This window comes from Entamoeba dispar, genomic scaffold (assembly GCF_000209125.1).
Source record: "Entamoeba dispar SAW760 scf_1105229464123 genomic scaffold, whole genome shotgun sequence".
Lineage (NCBI taxonomy): Eukaryota > Evosea > Mastigamoebida > Endamoebidae > Entamoeba > Entamoeba dispar.
Window position 1 is genome coordinate 27,685 of NW_001856035.1, and position 26,114 is coordinate 53,798.

The 26,114-nt window shown below is 25.3% G+C and overlaps 8 protein-coding genes across 8 annotated transcripts, besides 40 other annotated features; 6 read left to right on the top strand and 2 right to left on the bottom strand.

Annotated features, from left to right (window-relative positions):
- Window positions 1–19: part of a sequence feature (AT_rich) that runs on past the window's edge.
- Window positions 20–231: 212 nt separating this feature from the next.
- Window positions 232–257: a sequence feature (AT_rich).
- A 112-nt stretch (window positions 258–369) lies between these two features.
- Window positions 370–423: a sequence feature (AT_rich).
- A 422-nt stretch (window positions 424–845) lies between these two features.
- On the top strand, window positions 846–1,397 carry EDI_341010 (uncharacterized protein; the record flags this gene model as incomplete). The annotated part of the gene is made up of 1 exon (XM_001741862.1): window positions 846–1,397. One exon carries the CDS (start codon window positions 846–848, stop codon window positions 1,395–1,397), a length of 552 nt encoding a protein of 183 aa, XP_001741914.1.
- Window positions 1,364–1,434: a sequence feature (AT_rich).
- Window positions 1,435–1,447: 13 nt separating this feature from the next.
- On the top strand, window positions 1,448–2,236 carry EDI_341020 (ariadne RING finger, putative; the record flags this gene model as incomplete). The annotated part of the gene is made up of 1 exon (XM_001741863.1): window positions 1,448–2,236. One exon carries the CDS (start codon window positions 1,448–1,450, stop codon window positions 2,234–2,236), a length of 789 nt encoding a protein of 262 aa, XP_001741915.1.
- Window positions 2,237–2,388: 152 nt separating this feature from the next.
- EDI_341030 (intracellular protein transport protein USO1, putative) lies at window positions 2,389–6,552 on the top strand (the record flags this gene model as incomplete). Its single annotated transcript, XM_001741864.1, has 1 exon — window positions 2,389–6,552. The coding sequence occupies one exon, from the start codon at window positions 2,389–2,391 to the stop codon at window positions 6,550–6,552; it is 4,164 nt and encodes a 1,387-aa protein (XP_001741916.1).
- Window positions 4,019–4,176: a microsatellite.
- Window positions 4,075–4,250: a microsatellite.
- Window positions 4,200–4,316: a microsatellite.
- Window positions 4,297–4,463: a microsatellite.
- Window positions 4,350–4,536: a microsatellite.
- Window positions 4,616–4,770: a microsatellite.
- Window positions 4,658–4,846: a microsatellite.
- Window positions 4,922–4,967: a microsatellite.
- Window positions 5,124–5,252: a microsatellite.
- Window positions 5,287–5,473: a microsatellite.
- Window positions 5,848–6,024: a microsatellite.
- A 75-nt stretch (window positions 6,553–6,627) lies between the features above and the next one.
- Window positions 6,628–6,755: a sequence feature (AT_rich).
- Window positions 6,756–6,929: 174 nt separating this feature from the next.
- Window positions 6,930–7,021: a sequence feature (AT_rich).
- A 10-nt stretch (window positions 7,022–7,031) lies between these two features.
- Window positions 7,032–7,108: a microsatellite.
- Window positions 7,109–7,111: 3 nt separating this feature from the next.
- EDI_341040 (uncharacterized protein) lies at window positions 7,112–9,133 on the top strand (the record flags this gene model as incomplete). The annotated part of the gene is made up of 1 exon (XM_001741865.1): window positions 7,112–9,133. One exon carries the CDS (start codon window positions 7,112–7,114, stop codon window positions 9,131–9,133), a length of 2,022 nt encoding a protein of 673 aa, XP_001741917.1.
- Window positions 7,457–7,588: a microsatellite.
- A 19-nt stretch (window positions 9,134–9,152) lies between the features above and the next one.
- Window positions 9,153–9,226: a sequence feature (AT_rich).
- Window positions 9,227–9,403: 177 nt separating this feature from the next.
- Window positions 9,404–9,466: a sequence feature (AT_rich).
- Window positions 9,467–9,649: 183 nt separating this feature from the next.
- On the top strand, window positions 9,650–11,731 carry EDI_341050 (phosphoglycerate mutase, putative; the record flags this gene model as incomplete). The annotated part of the gene is made up of 1 exon (XM_001741866.1): window positions 9,650–11,731. One exon carries the CDS (start codon window positions 9,650–9,652, stop codon window positions 11,729–11,731), a length of 2,082 nt encoding a protein of 693 aa, XP_001741918.1.
- Window positions 11,732–11,745: 14 nt separating this feature from the next.
- Window positions 11,746–11,785: a sequence feature (AT_rich).
- Window positions 11,786–11,795: 10 nt separating this feature from the next.
- EDI_341060 (cohesin subunit rad21, putative) lies at window positions 11,796–13,415 on the bottom strand (the record flags this gene model as incomplete). Its single annotated transcript, XM_001741867.1, has 1 exon — window positions 11,796–13,415. One exon carries the CDS (start codon window positions 13,413–13,415, stop codon window positions 11,796–11,798), a length of 1,620 nt encoding a protein of 539 aa, XP_001741919.1.
- Window positions 12,533–12,597: a microsatellite.
- Window positions 13,416–13,613: 198 nt separating the features above from the next.
- EDI_341070 (uncharacterized protein) lies at window positions 13,614–17,045 on the bottom strand (the record flags this gene model as incomplete). Its single annotated transcript, XM_001741868.1, has 1 exon — window positions 13,614–17,045. One exon carries the CDS (start codon window positions 17,043–17,045, stop codon window positions 13,614–13,616), a length of 3,432 nt encoding a protein of 1,143 aa, XP_001741920.1.
- Window positions 14,353–14,374: a sequence feature (AT_rich).
- Window positions 14,562–14,590: a sequence feature (AT_rich).
- Window positions 14,937–15,129: a microsatellite.
- Window positions 15,161–15,236: a microsatellite.
- Window positions 17,046–17,233: 188 nt separating the features above from the next.
- Window positions 17,234–17,292: a sequence feature (AT_rich).
- An 856-nt stretch (window positions 17,293–18,148) lies between these two features.
- Window positions 18,149–18,192: a sequence feature (AT_rich).
- A 41-nt stretch (window positions 18,193–18,233) lies between these two features.
- Window positions 18,234–18,280: a sequence feature (AT_rich).
- Window positions 18,281–18,342: 62 nt separating this feature from the next.
- Window positions 18,343–18,364: a sequence feature (AT_rich).
- Window positions 18,365–18,610: 246 nt separating this feature from the next.
- Window positions 18,611–18,781: a microsatellite.
- Window positions 18,782–18,794: 13 nt separating this feature from the next.
- Window positions 18,795–19,107: a repeat region.
- Window positions 19,101–23,789: a repeat region.
- Window positions 23,790–23,850: a sequence feature (AT_rich).
- A 100-nt stretch (window positions 23,851–23,950) lies between these two features.
- Window positions 23,951–24,122: a microsatellite.
- A 37-nt stretch (window positions 24,123–24,159) lies between these two features.
- Window positions 24,160–24,979: a repeat region.
- Window positions 24,980–24,992: 13 nt separating this feature from the next.
- Window positions 24,993–25,016: a sequence feature (AT_rich).
- A 31-nt stretch (window positions 25,017–25,047) lies between these two features.
- Window positions 25,048–25,217: a microsatellite.
- A 305-nt stretch (window positions 25,218–25,522) lies between these two features.
- Window positions 25,523–25,570: a sequence feature (AT_rich).
- An 89-nt stretch (window positions 25,571–25,659) lies between these two features.
- On the top strand, window positions 25,660–26,114 carry EDI_341080 (uncharacterized protein; the record flags this gene model as incomplete). The annotated part of the gene is made up of 1 exon (XM_001741869.1): window positions 25,660–26,114. A coding segment is annotated over one exon (455 nt), but the record flags the coding sequence as incomplete, so codon positions are not given.

Consider the following 26,114-nt stretch of genomic DNA (forward strand, 5'->3'; position numbering starts at 1 on the left):
AAAGAAAATATTTTAATAAGAATCAAGACTTTATTTTGTAAATGAGATAATGATTGTTTTCATAAAAAGGTTGTAGCATTTATTCAGTTATTGAAACGTCATATGACTTCATATTTTTTGGGGTATTTATACGTTATGAGTAATTTTGATACTTCACCTTATGTTATTTGACTCTGTTAAAACCTAGTTTAGTGAAGTTTGTGCTTTTAAAATATCAACAAAGCCATATACTAAAAATAAATTTTATTAAAAATAAAGCATTGAAGTATTTAATTCCTTTTTAAAGACAATGATTATAATCTTGAATTTAAAGAATAATCAACATAAAAAGAAATTATAAACAGTTGAAAATACTTTGTTTCTGAAAAGAATTATTACAATAATTTATTAAAAAAAAATCATAATCTAGTTAATATATTTTTTGATGTAACTTTTTTGTAAGAAGTTGTCCTTTCATTTAATGAAATTTCAAATAGTTTAAGATATTATGTATTGTTTTTTTTTTTTTCGTAGTGAAACTTGTACCCTTAAATAAAAAAAAAGACGACAAGAAATAATTCTATTGTTGAAAACAATAACTGAATTTTGGTCATACTAATTTATTCTTCCTAAAGAGGAGTTTTATGAATTCATATGTGGTGAAGTAACCTCTGAAGAAGAAACTTCTGAATAGTTTTTGTGAGGATTGATACATTAAACAATAAGTAATTATTGGCTATCTCTTTTTCTTTAAAAAAGGATAAGTACCATTTTGAGGGATGAATAGGTCAATTCTTTATTGACAAATTAATTTAAAAAGAAGGTATGACTATTTAATATCATTGTAAGACACCTACTAACCAACAATGAATCCAAGTTCTGGTAATTACAGAGATAAGAGAAATTATAAAATTGCATTAGAAAGTGTTTTAATTGCATTATTGAATAGACATTTTGAAATTGTATTAAGAAAACCAAAATCAAAATCAACAACCACATTATCTTATATTGAAATTGAATCAATAAAAAGAAATAATGATATTTTACAAATAAATACCTTTGTTGAAGAAAGAATAAAGACACTTATTGAAGAACAAGTTAAAAAAGGATATAAGTACTCAACAATTATATCAAAGTCAAGAAGAATGAAACTTGAAGAAACAAATAGTTTGTTAGTTGATCTTCTAACAGAAGAAGGATATTTATTTATTAACAAAACGATTATGAAAGGTACAGTAATAGTCGATAAAATAAGATATTTAGAATCTTTTTCTATTTCTTATGGTGATATTATTTTAATTGGGAAACAAATCAATGAATGGATTATTTCTAAATTAACAAGTGAACAATCAATTGTACTACCTTTGAATAACAAAATACTATCAATATTTTTAAAAAAATATTTTAATCAGCAATGATTTTTATTTTTAAAACTAAAAAAAAACTAATAATATTCATTTGTTACTTAATGGATAATGCTATACAAAATTTGTGCTTATTCAATTTCCGGGAAGAAATCAATCAGGCTTTATTAAAAGGACAACCAGAAAGTGTTTTGGAACAAATTATATTAAAATATATTGATGAATATAGAAAATCAGAAAAAAATAACACAGAAAAAGAAGAACCAGAAGAATGTGGTATTTGCTTCGGTGAAATAGATAATTGTTATACTATTCCTGGGTGTGGACATAAATTCTGTTTTAGTTGTGTTCAAGAAACCGTTGAACAAGCACTTAATGATAATAATGTAGAAGTTCATTGTCCACAAGCTGGATGTAATTCAAAAATACCAACTTCAGAGTTATATGCTAAATTCTTTACGCCAGAAATGTGTAGTAGATTTACAGAGAATTCAAGAAGAGTATTTCTAATGGCACAAAAAAATTGTAAGTTCTGTCCTAAATGTGAAGCAGGGTTATTAATGACAGATAACAAATTAAAAGTACAATGTCCTATTTGTAATACCTACTTTTGTACTAATTGTTTATGTGAATATCATGAAGGTAGTACTTGCGAACAATATCAAAAATGGAAAGCTGAAAATGATAAAGCAGATGAAATGTTCAAAGAATTTCTTAAAACACATGGAGAATGCCCAGAATGTCATATGGCATGTGAACGTATCAGTGGATGTAATTATATTAAATGTGTTTGTGGGTGTGGGTATTGTTATAAATGTCATAAAAAAGTTAAACATTTTTCTCCACACATTTTACAGGCTAATTGTTCTCTTTCAGGTGAAGGTCGTGATTAGAGAGATTAATTACAAAGTTAACTTGTTGATAATAGAAAACTGTTTTAAGTATTATCTTTTTTCTTTTGAAAAGAAAAAATAAATAGGAAATTTCCAAGAAAGTCCAAAATTCTCTTTTTCATCAACTCTAAACTAATAATTTATATCATTCAATGAGTTCTTTACTCAAACTCTCTAGTACTAGTCTTAAGCCTAAATCAGTTGAGTCACAACAACTATACGCATATTCTGAAATTATTAATCATGCATTACATTATGAGAAACCAATAATAAATGATATTCTTAAAGACTTACAAGATGGTATTATCCTTTCAAGATATCTTCAGATTGAAACAGGAAAAGTAATCCCAAATATCATCAAAACTCCAATCACACAAAAAGATAAAGAAAATAATTTAAGTTTAATTCTTGAATTCATTAAAAATCAAAACATAAAAGTTACTACTACTGTTCAAGACATACTGAATGGGGAACCTAAACCAATAATTACTCTCATGTTTTATTTAATGTATAGATTTAGATTAAATGATACTCCAGTTAGAATTATTGATTTCTCTAAATGGATTAAATGTATATTAAAAATTAATAATCCTTTATTTGACTTAAAAACTGAATTTTCTGATGGTATTCTTTTTGCAAGAATATTAAATTATTATAAACCAAATATTATTGCTTATAATACTCTTACTAGAGATAAAATTAAAACAGTTTCTACTTGTTTACAATTAGCTAAAAGTCAATTAAATATTCCTATTTTATTAAGTGCACAGGCTGTTGGAGCAAATCAATTAGATGACAATTCATTAGTTCTTTATTTATCATATTTTATTATAAAAGATAATAGATTTGGACCAAATGATATGAAAGTAGCAGAAAAAATCTTTCTCGGGAGAAGAGAAAGAACTAAGGAAGTAAGGAGAGCTAAAAGAGATGAACTAGTTGAAGAATTAGAAAAGTTAATGGATATTTGTCGTAAGAATACTGATGAAATTGTTAAAGATAAAATAGAAAAACTACGAATTAATGTAGCAAATATGATGGAAGGATTAGAGATGGTTGAAGTAGAAGAAGATGAATTTGATGAAATGGATAATGATATGATAATTCAAGAATTAAATATTCATAAGGGAAAAGTAGATAATATGATGCTTGAAGCAATGGAATTAGTTAAAGAAGAGTCAAGTACTCCAATAGAAATTAAGGGAGAAGATTCACAAACTCTTGAAGAATTAAGAGTTCAAATAAAACAAAAAATTGAAAAGATAGAAGAATTAGAAAAACTTGTTTCAGTAATGAAAGAAAAAAAAGAAGAGGCAGAAAAAGCTGAAAGAGAAATGAGAATGAAATGTCAAAATGAAAGTACCTTAATGGGAATTATAGAAGAATTTGAAAAAAGTGTAAAAGAACTTAATGATAGAATCAAAGAAAAGAATCAACAAATCGATGATTATGAAAAAACTATTGAAGAAAATAAAGAAGATTTTGAAGCAAAAGAATTAGTAATTCAACAATTAAAGGATGAAATTATTCAATTAACAAATACTGAACAAAAATTAAAAGAAGAAGTATCAGCTAAAGAAAAAGAGTTTCAAGAACAAATTAAAGAAGTTAAAGAACAAAGTCAACAACAAAATATTATTCAAATAAAAGAACAAGAAATAATTGATATTAAGAAAAAGAATGAAGAAGCAATACAATTAATTCAAAAAGAAATGGAAAAAGAAAGAAATGAATTAAGTGTTAAAATAAAAGAATTAGAAGATATAGTTTCAGGAAAAGAAGAAGAAATAAATAAAATAAAAGAAGTGAATGATTATAAAGAAAAAGAAATACAACGGATAAATGAAAAAATGAATAAAGAAACAGAAAGAAATAATAAAACATTACAAGAACTAAACAAAATAAAAGAAGAAAATAATGAATATAAAAATCAAATCAATTCATTAGAAATTGAAATTAAAATAAAAGAAGAAGAAAAAGAAACTACAGAATTAGAATTAAAAGAAAATAAAAAAAATATTCAAGAATTAAAAGAACTTAAGGAACAAGAGCAAATTAATAAAGAAAAAAAAGAAAAAGAGATTAAAGAGTTACAAAGTATTATTGAAGAATGGAAAGTAAAAGAGAAAGAATGGAAAGAACAATTAGAAAAGAGTCAAAAAGAAAAAGAAGAAAGTGAAGAAAATAATAATCGAATGAAGAAAACAATTGAAAAGAAAGAAGAAGAGGTTAAAAGTCTTAATCAAGAAATTGAAAAAATAAATAAAGAAAATGAAACTATGAAAGAAAAAGTGAAAGAATTAGAACGAATAAAAGGAGAGATTGAAGTTTTAAAAATAAAAGAAAGTGGTGATTCAAATGAATATGAAAGAATTATTGAAGAACTAAAAAAAGAAATAGAAACTATTAAAAATGATAATGAAAAAGAAAGAAAAACAAATGAAATTGAACAAAAAAAAAAGAATGAAGAATTCATTCAAAAAGAGGAAGAATTAAATAACAATATTGAAAAGAAAAAGAAAGAAATTGAGAAACTCAATAGACAAATAGAAGAATTAAAACAAAATAATAAAAAGAGTGAACAAGAAAATTTAGAAAAACAAAAACAAATTGATCAACTAAATTTAGACAAAGAAAAAATAATGAAAGAATTAGAAACATCAATAATAGAAAAGAATCAAATCGAAGAAGAAATAAAGAAAGAAAAAGAAAGAAATGAAAAGAAAATAAATGATATCATCACTTCAAAAGATAATAAAATCAACGAATTAAATAAGAGTATTACTGGACTTAAAGAAGAGTTGAATAAAAAAGAAAATAGTCTCAATAAAATTAATCAAGAGTTAACTGATCAAATTCTTCAAAAAGAAGAAATTATTAATACTACAATAAAAGAAAATGAAAACTTAAAAAAAGTAAAAGAAGAAATTGAAAAGAAAACAGAAAAAGAAATTAATGAATTACAAATAAAAATTAAAGAAAACGATGAAAAAATAAATGAGATTAATAAGGAAAAAGAGGTTATTCAAAAAGAATTTGAAACAGAACTTGATAAGAAAAAAAATGAATTAAATGAAATAAAAGAAAAGAGTGAAAAAGAATTAAGTGAAGTAAAAGCACAAATAGAAGAAATGAAAAAAGAAAATACTCAACTAGAAGATTTGAAAAAAAAATTAGAAAGTGAAAATGAGATAATAAAAAAAGAAAATAAAACGAAAGAAGAAGAAAATAAAGAAATGGGATATTTAATTAAAGAAAATGAAAAGAAAATTGAGTCAATCAAAAGTGAATTTAATAGTAAAGAAAGAGAACTTGGAACAAAAATAAAATTAATTGAAATGGTTAAAAATGAAAAAGATATTATGGAAAAAGATTTTAAAAAAGAAATAGACAATAAAAACATTGAAATTAAGCGACTCCAAAATGATATTGAAAAGAAAAAAAATGATATTGCTTTAATTATTCAAAAAAATGATGAAGACAAAAAGAAAAGTACTGAAGATAAAAAGAATTTAAATCAAGAAATTGAAAAAATAAAATCTGAAAAAGATGATATTCAAAAAGAAAAAGAACAAATTCTTTTAGAAAAAGAAGATTTAAAATCAGATTTTAATAAATTAAAAATTCAAATGGAAAATGAAAAAATACAAATAAAAGAAGAACATGAAAATAATGTAAAAAATTTACAAAATGAAATAAATGAAAAAATAAATCAAAATAATGAAATTAAATTAACAGTTGAACAGTTAAATAAACAGATAGATGAATTAAAACAACAACTAGATGAAACTCAAAAAGAAAAAGAAGAAGAAACAAAAAAGTATGAAGAGGTTAAAGGACAAATTGATAATGCACATCAACAAGTTGAGAGTATTAAAAAAGAAACAGAAAAACAAATTAATCAAATGAAAAAAGAATGTGATGAAATGCAAAAAATATCATATGAAGCAAAAGAAGAATTAAGAGTTCAAGTAGAAAGTGTAAAAATGATAGAAACAAAAGTTTCTACACAAAAAGCATCAAACACTAAATTAAAAAAAAAGGTAGAAGAATTAGAACGAACTATAGAAAAATTAAAAAATGAAAGAGATGAAAAAGAAGCATTTTGGGAAAAGAAAAAAATGTGGTTGATTGAAGATGAAGAAGATAAAAAAGTGTTATTTAATAGTCTTGCTTTAGGAATTAAAATGGTAATGCCAAAAGAAGTTTTAAAAATTGATAATACAATGTTGTATAATGAATGTAAAAGTAAAAATGTTCCAATCAAAGATTGGTATTCTTGGTTGTTAGAAACATTAAGTCAGAAAATGATGTGATAGTTAACTATTTTATTAATTATCTTCATTTTTTTTAGCTTAAAAAAAAAGACTCACTAATAAAAACGTCAATAGATTTAATAAACATTAATAACTTAAATCTTATTCATTAATTTAAATTTTAAAGTATTCCTTTTTTATTCTTTTTTTTTTAACTAATAGATATATTAACCCGAAAACATATTTATTAAATAAATATTATTCAATTGGCTCATTATTATTTTATTACACTAAATAACTCCTCTTTATTTTAGAGATAATTACTATAAAATTAGTGTTAAATAAAAAGTTTTCGCATTATATCTTAAATAAACTTCAACCAAAAACAAAATGGTTAATGTATTATTTACACATTAAGCTCACAACTTTTTCGGTTGTAATTAAATAATAATTGCTATATTTTAAGAAACTTTATCTTTTAACAAATAAAAACATTTCTTTAATAATCTAAATATATTTTCAATAAAAACGTTATATATAACATAATAATTAAAAAGAAAAAATAAATGAAGATTAAGAGAAATATGAACTTAAAAAAAATATAAAATTCAGAATACATATGTCCCTTGACAATGCTATTATTGTAGCTGAAGAAGCAATTAATTTTGATAACCTTGAAGATGATTACAATGCTATATTAAAATACAAAGAAGCTATTGAATATTTAAAACTTGCTCATTCTGATCCTTCAAATGCTGAAAGTTATTCAGTGATATTAGATAAAGTAATGGAATACAATGAACGTGTTAATTATCTGGCTGGACTTCATCCTGGAGATATTAAATTTGAAGAATTAATGAAAACACCAGTTATACTTGACCAACCTTCTTCTAACAATATTCCTACTCCTACTCCAGTGATAGAAGAACCCAAACTAGTTCAAGAATCTAAACCAATTATTACTCAACCAATTGAACAACCTCAACCAATTGAACAGCCCCAACCAATTGAACAACCTCAACCAATTGAACAACCTCAACCAATTGAACAACCTCAACCAATTGAACAACCTCAACCAATTGAACAACCTCAACCACAAAATATTGAGCTAATAACAAACCGACAAATAGAAAAACCACAAGAAATTATTAAACCAATATTCCCCGATCCATCTAAGTCCATTGAAGAAAAGAAAGAAAGTATTGTTATTGAACAACGAGAAGAACAGCAAAACAAGCCAAAGGCATTAGTTGGTGCAGTTAAAGTTATGCCCACAATTGATAGTCCTCAACAACAGCCTATAAATATTAAAATGAGCCAACCTGAAGAAAAACAAACCCAACCAATATTTAGTATTGCACAGTCAACACCTGTGCCAACAACTGGAACCGCACCAGTAATGATGCCAATGACGCAACCAGTCATGAATCCTATGATGGCATCAGTGAATGGTTATCTACCTGTCATAACTCCACAAGGACCAATGTTAATGCCAGTAACTCAACCACCATCACTCCAACAATCACAACAACCAGTGTTTCCACATTTTGGAACAGAGTCAAGTTCTTCTTTAATAGGAGGACCAATTACACCAATCACCTCTGCACCAATTCAAAGTGTACAAGAACAAAAACCTAAAGTACCAAAACAGTCAACCACGGCATCAAGAACTGCACTCATTAGATCAAAGTTAAGTCTTGAACATCCATCAACATTAAATGGATTAAAAGCATGGAAACTGGCCAAACCATTAGCAGAAAAAGGAAAAGAATTTGATAGTCAGACCAAATATGCAGATGCTCTTGCATATTATGAAACTTCATTAGATTATTTTGCACAAGCATTAAGAGCACCTGAACTTACTGATAGTATGAAAAAACAATTAAAAGAAGAAGTAAAAGCATATCTTACAAGAGCAGAACAAATTAAACCTGTTGTAGTTGAATTTCTTAAACAAAATCCAACATATTTTGGAGAGACAGAAAATGAAGATGATCAACGATTAGAAACATGTATTGCATGCAATAAAAGAATTGAAGGAGAGTTTGTTAGTGCACTTGGATATAACTATCATCCACAATGTTTTGTTGCAAACGTCACATGTAAGTTATGTGGGAAACCATTCTCATTTCCTAAAATGGAATTTAAGATTTATAATGATCAAGCTTACCACCCATTATGTTTTGAAGGGGTAACTGGTCTTGAAAAAGAAGTAACTTATACTCCAACATTCCAACATGGTACTATTTTTTATAAAGTCAAGTTACCAAAGAAAATTTTTAGTGTAAATGATTCATTTATGTATGATATTACTATTGATAATTCTACTAATTGTTGTATTAATTATATTGAAACAGGATTATTATGTGAAGAGACTCGATTCTCTCGTGGATTCTCAGGTGAAATGAAAGGAGAAACAACAAAAACAGAAATGGCTAAAAAGAAAATAATGTTTGAAGGTAAAGTGATGAAGAATGGAGTTGTTACTAAAAGTGAAATGTTTTCAATAGGAATGGTTCGTCCATCACATCACAATGATATTATGTTTTATCGTGGCTATAAATTTGTTGTAAGTTTAAAAGTATCTGGAGTTGCTTTGGGACCAAAAGAAATAATCTTTCCAATATATATTAATGAATAATTTTCATTGGTATTTCATGATATTAAATTTTTGTTTTTTCTTTATTAAAAATTAATATTTGTTAAATATTTTTTTAGTAATATAGAATAAATTCTGTGTAAAATATTGAATAAGAAAAAGAAAAAAGAAAGGAGAAGATTTTCCTTAAAATAGGACTCTTTTTCTTATGTTAAATCAAAAAACTGAAGTATTAAATTAATGAAAAAATAATAAAGATAGAGAAAATCAATTACATAATTATTATGCATTATTATAATCTAATCTTTCGGGAAATTAAAATAACTTAAAAATTGATAAAAATAGGCTTTAAAATAAAAAAAAAAAAGAAATATTCTACCTGATTCTAATGCATCGCGAAGAAACCCCCAGAAATGAATTTGAACTTTATCACTTCTTTCTATATTTGGAATTCTCGATTCAGTTTCCAGAAAACAAAAGGAAAAAGAAAGGACAAATTCCTAAGAGGCAACTATCTATTTAAACCCTTGGTTAAAACTTAGTTTCGTTATAGATAATATGTCTGAATTACTTGATCTTATTCCACAAAAGAAAAAGTTATTATGCCAAGTCCCAATTATGAATTGGGATAAAGTGATGGAATTAGTTAAACAATATCATACTGTAGTCTTACCTGCTTTCTACAAAAGATTTGATGTACAATTCCAATCAGCTAAAGATTATATTGACCAATCTAATTCTCAAGAAGAAGAAGCAAAAAATGTTACTACTATTAAATTGGAAATGATATATCCTGGAAATCCAATAATTGATAATGTAGAGGAATGTCTTTCTATTGAATTAATTCATGATATTGATCTTTTAAATTGGCTAGTTAGTGATATTGATGCTGAAATTACAATTACAAAAGTAGAAAGTATAAATAATGTTATCACTATTTATGGCTCTATAATTGCAAAGAAATATGGTACTGATATTGATTTTACTATTCATTATTCTAGAATGAAAGAAGGAGAATGTAAACAACAAGTTATCCTTAATGACCAAGTTTATGGTTATGTATTTCCAATTAAGAAAAATGATGGCTCTGAATATTGGACATGTTTTGGTACTGCTTATAAAGAAATGTGTAATTACTTTGACTCTATTCCACCAGAATCATCAGATGGAGATATGAGAATTATACCATTTATCAGAACTATGAAATTAGTTAGTGATGCTATTGATCTTTCTTTTGATGATGATTTCATTGAACGATTTAATGCTAAACATAATTCAACATTACCATTAGACAAACATATTTATAAAGTATTTAGTGGTAATATTATTACTTGTAAAGATGGACTTCTTAAACCATTACAAAACTCAACAGAACCAAAGGTTCTTAAATTCCTTCAAGACACAGAATTAAAAAAATTTCTTCCAGAATATCATGGTAAAGTTGAAATTAATGATACTGTTTTTATTTCTATGGGAGATTTAACACAAGGATATACTAATCCAAAAGTTCTTGACATTAAACTTGGACAAACATGTACTATTAGTAAAATGGAACAACAACCATTTGGATTTAAAGTTATTGGAAGTATTTCTGATCCAAAGAAAACTTGTTTTTCATGGGATGATTTATATAGTGCAGTTAAAAAATATTTAAAAGATAATAAAGAAAATTTCTGTAGATATGAAGTCCTTCCTTCTTTAATTAAACAACTTAATGAACTTCTTAGTATTGCTACTACCTTTACTGGAGTACAATTTAAACAAGTTTCATTAATGCTTATCTACGATGCAATTGATAATGCCTCACAAAAACCAACAATTCATCTTCTTGATTTCCAAAAGAGTATTATTGATGATAAAGCGGGAGTTGATCATTATTTCTGTTTTGGTATTTCATCATTAATTAAATTATTACAATCTGTTCATAATTATTATACATCTAGACATTGTGTTTTCCTTTGTAGGCATGGATTTAGATTAGATTATACTGATCTTAGTTGGGTTCCAAATGCTAAATATCCACATGACCCTCCTTTGTCCACAGAAGGAATTCAACAAGCCAAAGATTTAGCTAAACGTTTAAAACATGAGAATTTAGATATTATTATAAGTTCTCCATTCTATAGAGCAACTCAGACAGCTAAATTTATTGCTGAAGAATTAGGAATTAAATATGTTGTTGAACCAGCATTTGGTGAATTTCTTTCAATTAATAATCGTAAAGCTGTTCCTGATCTTGACCCAACTCCATTAGAAGAAGACAATGCAATGGATAGAAGTTTTACTCCTTTAGGAGGAGTTCTTTCTTTAGAAACTTGGGATTCTATGCAAGAACGTGTTCATACTAGTTTAAATGCAATAACAAAAAAATATCATCGTGTGGCTATCGTATCTCATCGTTCAACTTTCCAAGCTTTACTCTCAGTAATTGTTGGGCATAAATTCAAGTATCCACTTGATTTTGCTTCTGTCACTTCAATGGTTCCAGCTAAAGGAAGTGCTGGATGGGTTATTGATAGAATCAATATGTTCTCACATCTCACCGTATTTACTGAAAGTCCTTATTATAATCCAAATTATGCTGCAAAGAATTATAATGATATGATTATTGATGATAACGGTGCTGTCCATGACTCATAACTGTGTTATCTATCTTTATTTAAATATTTTTTTTTTAAATTTAATAAATTTTTAGTTCACTAAATTATACTTGAGTTTCAACATCTGCCATAAAAGTATCTGTTTGTTTAATAATAATATCGTCATAAGCTTCTTGTTGTTGCAAATCAATCACTCCCTGTGTCTTTAAAACCAATAATTCAAAGAAACACCCAACAACAGGTTTTCTTTTCTTTCCTTGAACAAATGCTTTATATGACATTTCAGTTCTTTCTCCCATTGATCTTTTCAAGAAATTATGAATTTTAGCTGATCTTGATGTCCAACTATCAGTAACAATTTTTTGTTTAAATGGCTCTTCAGGAATAGCTACATCTTCATTATATCCTTCGTTATTTTCAAAGTTTAACGTTGGAATATCATCTTGAATAGGAAGATTTTCATCAGGAATAATATCACTAACCCTTCTTTTTTCTTCAGAACTTACTTCATCAGACATACCATCTTTATGTTTTAATGGTTTTAATGTTGAAATATGTTCTTGTACTTCCTCTAAATGTTTTTGAGCTTCTTCTTTTTGACTTGCAACATCAACTTCTTTCACAATATCTTTTTCTTGAACTTCATCTTTATTAATCATTTTGATATAATTCTTAATTCTTTCATTTGTAACTTCCCATCTTCCTCGAAGTCGTCTTCCTTCTTCTCTCAATTCATTTAAACTTCCAGGTGCTAAATCAAATTCTCTAATAATTTTATCACAATCTTTTTTTGTTTTTTCATATCTCTTAACACTAATTAATGTTGCTTTATCATAAATGATTTTTTTTTCTTTTCTTGTCTTTTTCTTTTTTTCTTTGCCTTCATCTTCTTTTGCTTTTTCTTCTCCATTATCTTCAATTAATACCTCATTTTCTTGTGGTATTTCAGCTGGTATTTCTGGTACATCTTCATTAACCATTGGTAATGGTGCTTCTGTTTCTTCCATTAAAGAAACTCCTTTCTCACTTATTTCATGAGATGGTTCTTCATTTGATACAGCAGAAATAAGTCCTGCCATAGTAGTATCAATCAAAGATTTGTCAATAGGTTGAATTAATTCAGATGGTTGAATAGATTCTGGAGCTCTTAACACAGCAGGGTCATTTAATAATTCATCTAATGTATTTAATGGAATTTCATCCATTGATCCCATAGTAACTAAATTACCGATATCTTGTTGAAGAGTAATATCTTGAGCATTTGCTGTAAAGTTCCCAGTTAAATCTCTTAAGTCATCAGCATTTAATTGTTCATCTAATTGAAGATCTAATGCTAAGTTAGCAAAATTTATTCCTTCATTAATACTACTATCTTCAGAAAAATCTCTTTGTCTTGTTGGGATAGTAATTGCTCCATGTGGTGCAACAGCTTTTTCTGCATCAACAGCACCTGGTCTGAATGATAATTTAATTTTTACTAATGCATCGTTACAGTCTTGAAGTAAATACTTTACTTTTCTTGAATAAATACGGCAAATACCTAACAATAGATGTCCACTAATTCTTAATGCTATTGGAATTTCTGGATTAGCAACTGCATTAACAGCTTCCTTTAAATCAATAGCAAGAATTTGTTGTTTAGTTAATTTACCTTCCCAATGAGCTGCAATCCAAACCTTAGCAAGTGGACCTTTTTTTGTTAAAACCACTTGTGAATAAAACATATTTTTTTATTTTAACTTTTTAAGTTATTTCTTCAATTTTAGTTCAAAAAGAGAAAAACTAATGATTTTGAAATAATCCCGAAAATTAAAAAAGGGTTTGATAGGTTTAATAATTTTTTTCTCAAAACAGAGAAAATAAAGAAAAATCATTTAAAATGTATTCGAGTTAGAAACATTAAGCATTAGAAGAATATTTTTTTAAACCCATTTAATTGCTCCAATAAATTCAACTTGGAATTTGATTTCTGAAACAAACTTAAAGTCATGTGCATTTGTATAAGCTTGATCTGGGTTAGTAATTTTACACATACCATGTTTTAGTACAAAGAAATTATGAGACCCAATAATCAGATCTTTTGATTTAGATGAATAAATGCATAAAGTTTTACTTTCATTATCCTGAAGATAAAATGCTCGTGGTTGAATACCACTAGGATTTAATAGTGAAAAAATGAAATGTTTTGGATCTTTTGTTATCATTTCACAATCATCTATTCCTTTTCCAGGTTTTAATGGAGCATTAGGAATTGGTAATGAATTAAAAGTACCAAATATACTACCATCTTTTGTAACAATGATTATCATTACATTTGGTTTATTACAGATAGCATTATTTAAATGAAGAACTTCAATTCTTCTAAAATTAGAACAACTGTAAATAACTCGTGGAGCAGTTAATCCAGTCCATTGATGTAATTGATTATAATACAATCCAATAAATCCACATTTATCTAATTCATGTAAATAAATTTCACTCCAAATAGCCTCATCCATTCTTTTAATATCTGTATAATTTATTTGTAATTCATTTAGAGTGTCATGTATATTTTTCATATCTTTTTTACATTTTTCACTTTTATCACATAAATCTCTTACGTCATTAACAATACTTCCTTTTTCTACTGTATCCATTCTTACTCTTAATTCTAATAAATCGTTATTAATTTTTTTAATAAATACTTCATCTAAATTACTTCTTCCATCATTAAATTTAACTTTTTTTAATTCTTCAATAGCATCAGAATTATTAACACAAATAATTCTATCATTATTAACTTTTTCTTCAATTGTTGTTATTTTTGTTTGAATGTTTTCAATATTTTCTTCATAACCTTTTAATTTTCCTCCAATTTTTTTAATGTCTTCTTTTAATTTATTAAATAATTTCTTTTTATCATCATCATCATTTCCTTCATCTTTTTTACTCTTTTTACTTTCTTTTTTTATATTAGCTTCAATTAATTCTGTTTTCTTGGTAATAATATCAATATTTGCATCTGTAATTTTAATTTTTTCTTCAAGTTGTTCTATTTTATTAATTTTATTTTGTAATTCTTCTATAGACTCATTCATATTTTTTTCATTTCTTTGAATATCTTTAATGACTTCTTTTATTTCATTACCTTCATTGTTTGGTTCATTTATAATACTCGGTATATCATTTGATTTCTCTTTAATACTTTTTATTTCTTCTTCTAATTCTTTTCGAACTGTTTCAACTTCTAATTTATTTACAAACACTTCATTTTTATTTTTAATTTCAGTTATATCATGTTTAATACATTCATTTTGTTTCTTTATTTCTTCATTTTCTTTTTGAATGTCTTCAATAACTTTTTTATTTTTTTCATTATTTATCTTTACCTCATCAATACTTTTAATTATTTCTTTAATATTTTCTATATTTTGTTTAATTATATCTATTTCTTCTTTTTTAACCATTTCATTAATTCTGTTTGTAACACCTTCTATTTTCTTTTCATCTTCATAAACTTTCTCTTTTAACTCCTCAACTTCTTCTTTTTTTCTTTCTTGTCCTTCAATTTTTAATGTTTCAATAGGTTGGTTTTTATTAAATTCTTCAAAACGTTCTTGAACATCTTTCTCAATTTTATTACCTTTTTCTTTTAATTCTTCAACTTTCTTATTTAATTCTTCAATGCTCTCTTTCATCGTATTAAACTCTTTGTCATTATTCTCGTTCTCAATTTTTTTATTAACTTCTTCTTCTTTCTTTACTTTTTCTGTTACACTTTGTTTGTTTTCATTAACCAATTTCTTAATGTAATCTATTTCTTGTCTTATTTCTTCTATTTGGTTTTGAGAATTACTTGTTTCTTTATTTTCATTAAATGTATTCAACTTCTCTTTTATCTCATTTTCTTTTATCTTTAATTCTTTAACTTCATCACTTAATTCCTCTATTGATTTTTTGATAGTATTGATATCATTATTTCCTTTTAATGCTATAACAACTTTACTTAACTCTTCAACCTCCTTTTTATTAACACTATTTTGTTTAATTTCTTCAATATTTTGTTGTATTAAATTAATATCTTTTAACTCAGGAATACTTTTTTTAATTTGAGTGATACTTTGATTAACTTCATTCATTTGTTTTTCTCTTTGTTCTTCAAAAGAATTAACTTTTTCTTCAAGACTTTTAATCTTCTTTTCACAACCTTCATTTTGGTTTTTCTTAATCTCTTCTATTTCTTCCTTTATTACTTTTATATTTTCTAATACATCATTTTGATTTTCATTCTTCTCAGTTTTGTTTTCAATATCTATAATTCTCTTTTGTAACTGAATTAATTCATTATTTATATCCTCTTCGTTATTACTTGATTTTATATCTTTCGTTAGTTTATCTATATCTTTTTTTGTAACAAATTCCCCCATTTGCTCTTTCAACTCTTTTACTGTTTTATTTTCTTTAATTTCTTTTAATTCTTCTTGGACTTTATTAAACTCTGATTGAGATAAATATTTATTTGTAACTTCTTCAAATACTTTCATTGAAACAAATTCATTTTGTATTTTTTGAATTTCTTCAATTTTCTTTTGAATAATTTCATTTTGTTGTTTAATTGAATTAATTTCATCACTACAAATACTTTCCTGTTTAGGGGTTTGTTCAGTTTTATCTTCTAATTTTTGAATTCTTTTATTGATATCTTTATTATCTTCTATCATATCGTCTATATCTTTTCTCATTTCTTCAAGATCTTTTTGAACTCCTCTTTGAACTTTTTCAATTAACCTATTAAGATCTTCAATTTTATTAATTGCTTCTGTAACATTTCCCTTTTGACTAGTCCCTTCTTCTTTTATTTGAGTTTCTTTCGTAGTTGGTTGAGTAGTGGCAATGCTATTTCTTAAATTTGTTTTAGGATTATTCTCTCTTTTTAAATCTTTTATGTCTTTTTTTAAATCATCAATATCATCTTCATTGAAATTCATTCTTTCTTTTAAATCATCAACATCATCCATTAAATCATCAATATCTTTTTGCATATCACTAACATTTTCATCAATCACTAGTTTTTTATCTTTTTTAGAACTCTTTTTAGCATCAAGATCTTTTAGAGTTTCTTCTAGTGCTTTCTTCTTCTCTTCTACTGCCTGTAATTTCATTGCATCTATTTCATCTCGAAATGACCTAATCTCTTTTTTTAATGCTTGTGTTCTTTGCATAACTAGAAGGTCAGAAGATTTACTATTTTCATCTAATTGTTCACTCACCCAATCAGTGGTTTTCTTTAATTTTTGTTCCATCTTTTTGTTGGCCTTTTCTAATGCGTCTATACGTTGAACTAACTGTTTGACAGTATCTTCCAAAGAATCCATAACGCTTGTATTATTTGTATAATTTTTAGTTCTTTTACACCCGAATAAATTTCTTGGAAGTTTCTGTTGATATTTTTTTAAGGTGGTTTCATTTCGAACTTTTATCTACGAATAATTCCTCACTTTTTCTTTGCTGTTCCGTCGGGAGAGAAAGGATAAACAACTGTTTTTATCTTTTCGTCATTTTCATATTTTTATATTTTTTGTGTTAAATATAACAAAAAATATTTTTAAGTTTTATAAATATGGAGTGAATTTTTTCTTTCATATTAAGAGATAAATTTTAAATGACAGAAAAATTTAGTATAATAAAAAATCACACATTACAGGTTTAAATTATCAATAATTAGAATAACCATTTCATTTAAATCTTAAAAAAAATAGATTTTATAGTCTAATAGAATAAACATTATCAATGGATACCCTTTTAAATAAAAGTTATTCATTTGATCGTCATTGCTGATGTAATAATTATTTTTATTTGAGGTTAAACTAATTTTTTTCTTTTTCTACAATGAGTATTGGAGAGGTGTTATAATTATCATGGAACTTTTTCATTTGATTATAGTCTTCGTTTAGACATCTCTTTGTTTTATTAGATTTTTTCGGTTTAAACCAGTATTGTTTTTATTGTTATTATATTTTTATAGATAATAAACATTACTAAGTCTATATTATTTATTGTGCAAGAAACTCTTTGAGAGATTATTTCTTGATTATTGATACAACATTGTTTGTATCTATATTGAATTATTTTCCATTTTTGGATAATAAAATCAATTTTTTTCATTCAATATATCATAAATAACCTTTAATTCGTTATAATATTTACTTGTATACCATTTTGATGACAATATTAACATAATAAAATCAATAACCTTTATGTTATAAATTATTACACCAATATTCTTAGTATCAGATGACAATAAAAAGTATTAGGAAATCAATAATAGATGATGAATTCAGAGGTGAAGAGAATATTACTCATCTACATTATTTTTATAAGTTATTTTCCATGTGTTTCATTTTTATTACAACTAATTAATTTACAGCATTAAATGTGGTCATACACAAAGAATATATTTTTGATGTATTATTGAAACTAAAAAATAATATATTCATTAAAGTATATATAAAATATAAAAAAGGAGATATTAAACTTTGAGGGTTGAGAATAGTTCCCTCTTGAATTTTAACAAAATTAAACATATAAAAATGAAATTAATTAAAATTTTCATGTTAGATTTAATGAATATCTTTTATCCTTTTAACTCATTAACTCCACGGAAATATCACGATATTTAAATAAAAATAATAATCATATGAAACAAAATAGATTTAAGAAGAATAATCAATGTTATAGAGGAAATAAAAAATATCAAAGAAGATTTAATACAAATTAGATAGTTCATAGATATGACCACTTTGAAAATAGGCAACAGTACAATGATAGGAACAATAAATATTAACATCAAAACTACAATTATCTTAATAGAAGATACAAACAATATCATTACAAGAACAATAACAATCAAAACAGAAAATACTGATGTAAGAGATACTACAAGAAAGAGAAAGGAAGAACAAAAGAAAGAGAAGACAAAGTAGTAATAAAGGAATGGATAAAAGAATTGAAGATATTGAAAAGTTGTAGCAAGAATAAAAAAAGAAAAAAAAAGGAAATGCAGATAAAGAAAAAGAAATACCAATGGAAAATGAAGAAAAGAGAGAAGAAATAATACAACAAGAAGTTCAAGAAACAGATGAAGAAGAAGTAAAAGAAAATATTAAGAAAGAACATTAAAAAGAAAGAATAAGAAGATAAAACAAAAGAGAAATAAATAGAAATAGAAAAATTAAGAAAAGAAGATGATGATAAGATAAAAGAAAAGATGAAAGGAAGAAATCAAGAAGAAAGACAAAGAAATAATAAGAAAAAGAAGTATACATAAGATAGAAATATAAGAAAAAGAAGAAAATATAAGGATACTGAAAAGAAATCTAGAGAAAGAAATGAATGAAATAAAAGAGAAGAAAGAAGAAGAAATTAATAACAAAAAGTAGTTAATTAAGTATTAATAGAACTTGTGTCTATTGTTCCTGCTTCACCGGAGACTAATCCCGTCCCTTCGTCTTCGTCTTGTAGTTCAACTACATATGTTTGGTTGTGGTAGAATCAGTGTTCCATGACGTCCATCATGTTTTTAATTACAAGGTTTTTAATTTCTTTAGTGATGTCAATTTCGATTTTTAATTGTTTAATTATTTTAATACTTTCCGCATTTACTAGCCCATTAATCGAAATTACTACTCCAATTATTTTGACATCATTTAATTTCTTTATTTTCATTACCCTATTTTTCAATTCTTTATACATATTTCTTTTCTTCCAATAGGCTCCATTAATATTGTGATCTGCCACAATAGTCATTCAAATATTAGACCAGTTTTATTCTTTTTATCTAGTACATATATATCTGGTCTTTTATGATATAGTCCATCACTTTTCGGCATTATTTGTTTGTTCAATATCATAGTGATGTCGTTGTATTGGAACACTGTTTCATATGTTGGTTTCTTGTATTGTTTATTTCATTTATATTTTCTTATTATCCCATATGATAATGCCAATATGGTCATGTTTTTCAATTTGTGATTTCTTATGACAAATACAAGATAGTAGAATGTGTTCTACTGTGGATATCTTGTCTTTACAAAGTGGGCAGTACTTCAATCTTTCATTTTTTAATATTTTATCTTTCCTGTACCCACTAAATATTACTCCATCTTGTATTTTAGTTAATTGGAGAAATGCATTTTTCTTTATATTGATGGACTTCCATGCATTTATTGTAGTAGTTTTATCTACCCCTTTTGACTCGAACCATCTTCTAAAATGTCAACTTGTTTGATTTCCATTTTTTGATGTATTGGTTGGTTATTAATTTCTTTATTTTTAATACTACTTCTTTTTTATTTTTATTTTCAATCCCTTCATTTATTATTTCTTCTATTTTCGTTTCTGGGATTTTATGACCTAGGACTTTTTTAATTCTATTCCATATTCCTTTCTTGGAATACCATCTATCTATTATGTTATTTCCTATTTCATTCTTGTACAATAGTACATTACTGTTCTGATTAATTCAATAACATATTCGTCCCTTAGGCTTATTAATCCTTCACCCATTTCATTTATAGGGACATATAGACGGTCTTTGGAGTTACCGGCACCAATGTATTTTGCCTTTCTTAAATATTTTCTTATCTCCAAATCCATTCTATCTAGGTCAGTTACCTTCCAATTTACTACTGATGCTGAATATCTGAAGATGGGTATTACTTCAGTATTAATTCTTGTAATATAACTTCTATTACTACATTCATCAGTATTTATCTCTTCCATTTTCATCATCATCTTTTCTTTGATGATTTTACAATTGAAGGTATCATTAATTTCATCGGACTGCCATACACCTAAATATTTATACAAGTCCTCTCCTTCAATTATTGGGATGTTTTGCATTCCATCTGGTATTTTATTAATGTTCTTTAATACCATTCCTGATTTCTTTTCATTTCCATCCCTATTCCACTTATTATTTCTTTAATTTCATTGTGGATTGTTCCCATTTCTTCACTACTTTGTGTCATTATTCTCAAATCATCCATATACAATGTATGGTTTGCTTTTGGGAACTTCTCTTCTATGATTTGAGAAATTATATTCATTTGGATGATGAAGAGTAGAGGGGATAAGGAATCACCTTGTAAAATTCCTCTCTTCAGTTTAATACATCCTAGATATTCATTATATTTATATCCTATGAATATCTTCCATCTGTTCATCATACTTTCTACAATGTCTATGATGACACCCTCTACATTAAAATATTTAAGTGCTTCTATTACCCATTCATGATTTACTGAGTCATATGCTTTCTTAATGTCATAATATGACTCTACATATTTTGGGTATTTTTCTTCTTTCTGCTGCTTTAACATATAACTGTTAATTAATCCTTCTTTATCAGCAAGAGATTGCAGTTTACATCCCAATTGATTTTTACTAATTTTTAATGATTCATTATTCATGTTAATTCTATTATGAATCTTCTCTTTTAGTATAGAGGTAAATACTTTCATTATTACATTTGTACAACTGATATGACGATAATTAGTGACATCGTTCCTATCACCTCCTTTGTGGATTAGTATAGTTCTTCCACTTACCATATCTAGAGGGATGTTTTCATTGAAGTTTAACAATTCATTGAAGATATTAAGAATGGAATCTCTTGATGATGACATTCTCTTCCAATAATACCCATATATAGTGTCAATACCTGGTGCTTTCCAATTACTTATTTTCATCAGGCTTAGATTTAAATCATCCAATGTGATGATGACACTATCATAATTTCTATATCTTTCATTCCACGAGGTGATTTGTTTTATTTTCAAATGTTCTTTATTTAATATCACATGTGTTTCATATAACGATTTCCAATATTCTAAAGTAATATCGTTATTTGGATATATTTCATTTTGTGTTTCTTCTTTATTTTAATTTTGTTATTAGAATCAAACATGATTTTATTTGTATTGATTCTGATAATTTCATTCTTATTAAATTTAATTCTTTCTTTAATCATCGTCATCATATATTTTAGGTACTTTATTCTTTCTTGTGCTTTCATTTTAATTTCATCGGCATCTTGTTCATTTAATCTCATGATGCATTTTATTCTGTACCATTTCCTTCCCTTGACTAGATCTTCTAGTCTATTTATTTTCTTTATGACTTCTTTTATTTCATCAAAATTATCTCATTTAAATTTATTTTAGAGATAATAATACATACACATTGAAATCCTTTTCATATCTTCTTGTAGATTTTCTATTCTCCTGACCATACCCATTTATTATTAATTTCTCTTATTAATTTATCTGATTCTTTCCTTTTCCAGTAGTAATTAATATTTACACATTTATCTATTTTCATTCCTTTAACTTGAGTGATGATAGAGTTAAGATATTCATCATCAATATCAGTAGAGTTATTTTTTATGATAATGTTTTTTATTATTGGATTACACTCTACTTTCCCTTCTATGATGGTTCATTTTCATTTTAATATATCTTTTAGTTGTTTCTTTTATTTTATGAGATATTTTAATATTGTTAATGTATTCTTTATCATTATTTACATTATTATTTATTACTTTTATTATGTTTTCTATTTGTTCCCATCTTAATTTCTTATTTAATTTATTATTTAACAAATTAATTGCAAAACAATACAACACATCAATTAAAATTCTATTTGTTTGATTTGTTGTGTTTTCTTCTCTTCTTGACTGATTATTATTTCTTGTTTTTTGACACTCAGTGTTTTGCTCCCTTCTTCTTCTATTTCCAGAATTGTCTTTTTCATAGGGGTAGTTTGGTTCATTTGTATTGTCCCAGATGATGATGTTCTCAGTATTGGTTGTGTATTTATCACTAGAGTCACTGTTTTCTTCTTCTCCAGTTCCTTCTGGGATAAAAAATTTTCGATATTTTCTTGTTGCTTTGATATTAATTGTTTTTGTTCTTCATTTTCTCTTTGTGTATGGTCTAATTCTTCTTTTGTTTTTTCTGCAATCTCATAGTTTTGAATCGCACTTTTTTGATATACAGAGATTTGATTTTCTTTATCTCTTATGTTCTTCTCCAGCTTATCAGCCCTCTTCTTCTCCAGCTCACCACCTTTAAGAACCTCGTCCGTCTCCTTCTTCAGCTTCTCACAGCTAGCTCGGTGCGTGAGGATGGTTTCATCCTTACCTCCTACTTCTATGATCCTTCTACTATTTGTTTCATTTATTTTTCATTGTAATGTCTTGTTTTCCTCTTTTAATTTAGAGTTTTCTTATTTCATCATATGTTGTTTGAATATTGTTTATTTGTGTTTTCATTTTTTCTATTTCTTCTTCAAACTCTTTCCTGACTGTTTCTCGTGTTTTTTGAATCATTTCATTTGAGATGGTTCGTTCTTATTCGTTCTTTTTTGTTTGAAGTTCTTTGATAGTTTCTTCTAACTCTTTAATTTTATTTTGAAGTGTGTTAATTTCTTCTTTGTTGCCTTCTTCTTCCATTTTCTCTTCTTTATCTTGTGTTTTCCCTTTATTTTCTTTTTCATTTATTATTCTTGCATATTTACATCTATCGTTCATTTCTTTGATTGGGTTTTTGTGTTTGATTTCTTCTTCAATTGTTTTAATATCTTCACTTTTCCAATCTTTTGTTTTATCTTTGATTTCTTCTTTGATTTTCTCTAGTGTTTTCTTCTTTCTTATTGAATATACTTCTTGGAGAATATTATACTATTTCTTTTCTTTACCTTCTTATTTTTTATGTAATTCTGATTATTCTCCTTTTTCCCATTTTCTTGTTATTCTTTTAATTTTCATTTTAATTTCATTTGTTGTCAACCATTTAGGTTTCTTATTTGTATAATGTTTATTACCATTATACTTGCCTTGTTTTTTATTTGTTTTTATTTGTATTCTTCTTTTTCTATTCACTTTTTTCCTGTTATTTCTTTTATCATAATTATTATGCATTTTATTGTTATTTCATTCTTTCTTTTCTTTGAACTTGAATACCCGTGTCTTGTTTGATTTTCTTTACAAGACTCTATGGTATTACTCAATAGCCATTGCAACAAAATTTGTTGTATATTCTGCATTGATAAAAGGATCTTTATTTTTTTTAAGAATAAAATAATAAAAATTAAATTATTTTATTAATTCAAAATATTTTACCCCTTTAATTTTGTAAATCTACAATACTTCTTTTACTAAGTGTGTTATCAAAACCACAGTTATTTAAACATCTTTTATTTCATTTATCTATTCATTGGGTATACAAACAATCAAAAAGATAAAATAAATTGAAATGATAAATAACAAATAATTGATTATATTTAAATGAATATAATAAAGAAATAAAATAAAGAAATTACAAAATTAATGAAATGTGATATATAACAATAAAATAAATAATGTTATTAAAAAAGAACTTAAAAATAAATAATAATGGGAATAACAACATCAAAACCAAATAACATATCAATTAATAAAACAAAAGAAATAATTCAACAACTAGAAGAATGGACAGAAAGAAGAGTATCGAATATATTATTTGATTCAGATATTGATAATTGGAATAAGAATACATCAGTATTTGATCAAAGAATAATAAACAAAGAACATATAATAATTATTATTGAAGATACAGATGGAAATAAATTTGGAGGATATGTTAATGTGAAAATTGATAAAGTTGATGATTATCAATGGATATATGATCCAAAATCATTTTTGTTTTCATTAGAATCAAATGGAAGAATAAAAGGAATGATGAAATTTGATATTAAACAACCACAATATGCATTTTATTTATGGAATCAATCAAGTGATTGTTTATTTATATTTGGATATGAAGATGATATTGTTGTTTGTAAAGAAAATTATAAAACAGAATCATTTTGTGATCAATATTCATATGAATATAAAGGAATATCAAATGCACTTTGTGGAAAACAACATCCAGACTTTTTCACACCACAACGAATCATTGTAATTGAAATGAAATGATTTTTATTTATTATTATTTATTTGAAATATAAAAATAAAAAAGAATATAAAATAAAATCAATAAATGAATATGAACATTTCATTTATCAATGAATGAAATGATGAATATAAAGATGTTCATATTTCTTTCTTGTTTTATTTCATTTGAAATATTCACATTTATTGTGTTAATTTAATACATAATAAAAAGAAATAAGAATAAAAGATAAATAAAAATATAATAAAATATTTATTTGATTCTTTTTTATTTATTTTTTATTTTTTATTTATTTTTTATTTTATATTTCTTTATTTATAATATATTGTCTATTATAAAAATTAATAATATTATGTTAAAACACAAAGAGTGGGATAAGTATTTTAATAAAATAAAGAAATAAAGCAAATAAGAATAAAAGAAATGATAGAAGACAATAAAAAAATCAAAATAAAATAATTAAAAGAATGAAGAAAGTAATTTGTAAGAAAATTAGTTTCAATGAATGAATGAAATTAGATTAAATCAAAGTATAGTTTAAAGAAAGTAAAACAATGAGTGGTAATGAATTAAATATAAATTGGTATACATCATAGAGTTAGTATGTAGAAGTAGTGATATAAGACTAACAATAAATCAATACATAAAGAGTAATAACAATATTGTTAAAATTACAAACTGACTTGATCATAAATTATACAATTATACAAACATAATGTATGAATTGTTTTGTTCATTCTTTTCTGTTAATATATATGATATTTGTAATCTGATAAAATAATGATAGAAATAAATTAAATGAAAGAAATATAACTCATTCCTTTAAATACAAACTCACAAGTACTATTATTAAGTTATGGATTTATAATAATTAATTTTTTTTGTTTCAGTTAATTTATTTAAAAAAAGAGAAAATTGAGGAATAACATCTGAAAAATAAATGAATTAATATAAAAGATCAAGAATTTCATCTCATAAATTATCAATAATCAATTCAATGACATCTAATGAGAAATTTGAGAAAATTGCAAAAGAGATAACATCATCAACATTAAAGGATATTATTATGTTTAGATGTAGTGATAAACCAGCAAGTAGATATAATTGCAAATTAGGAGGAACACCTTATTTACCAAAAGGATTTGAATATCCAAAAGATTTAAGCACTGGGAAGCCATTGTCTTTTCTTATGCAAATTAACTTTGAAGAATTTGAAGCATTAGAAAATTATCCAACAAAAAGAATTTTACAATTTTACATTTTAGTCGACGATTCATATAATTTTGGAATTAGTTATGGAGACATTACAAATCAAGAAAAGTTTAGAATTGTTTATTTTGAAACAATTGAAAAAGATGAATCTAAATTACAAGAAGCACCAACTATTGAAAATAATAATAACGGTCCTATATTTACACCTTGTATATTACTTCCAGAAAAAGGAGAAATGGG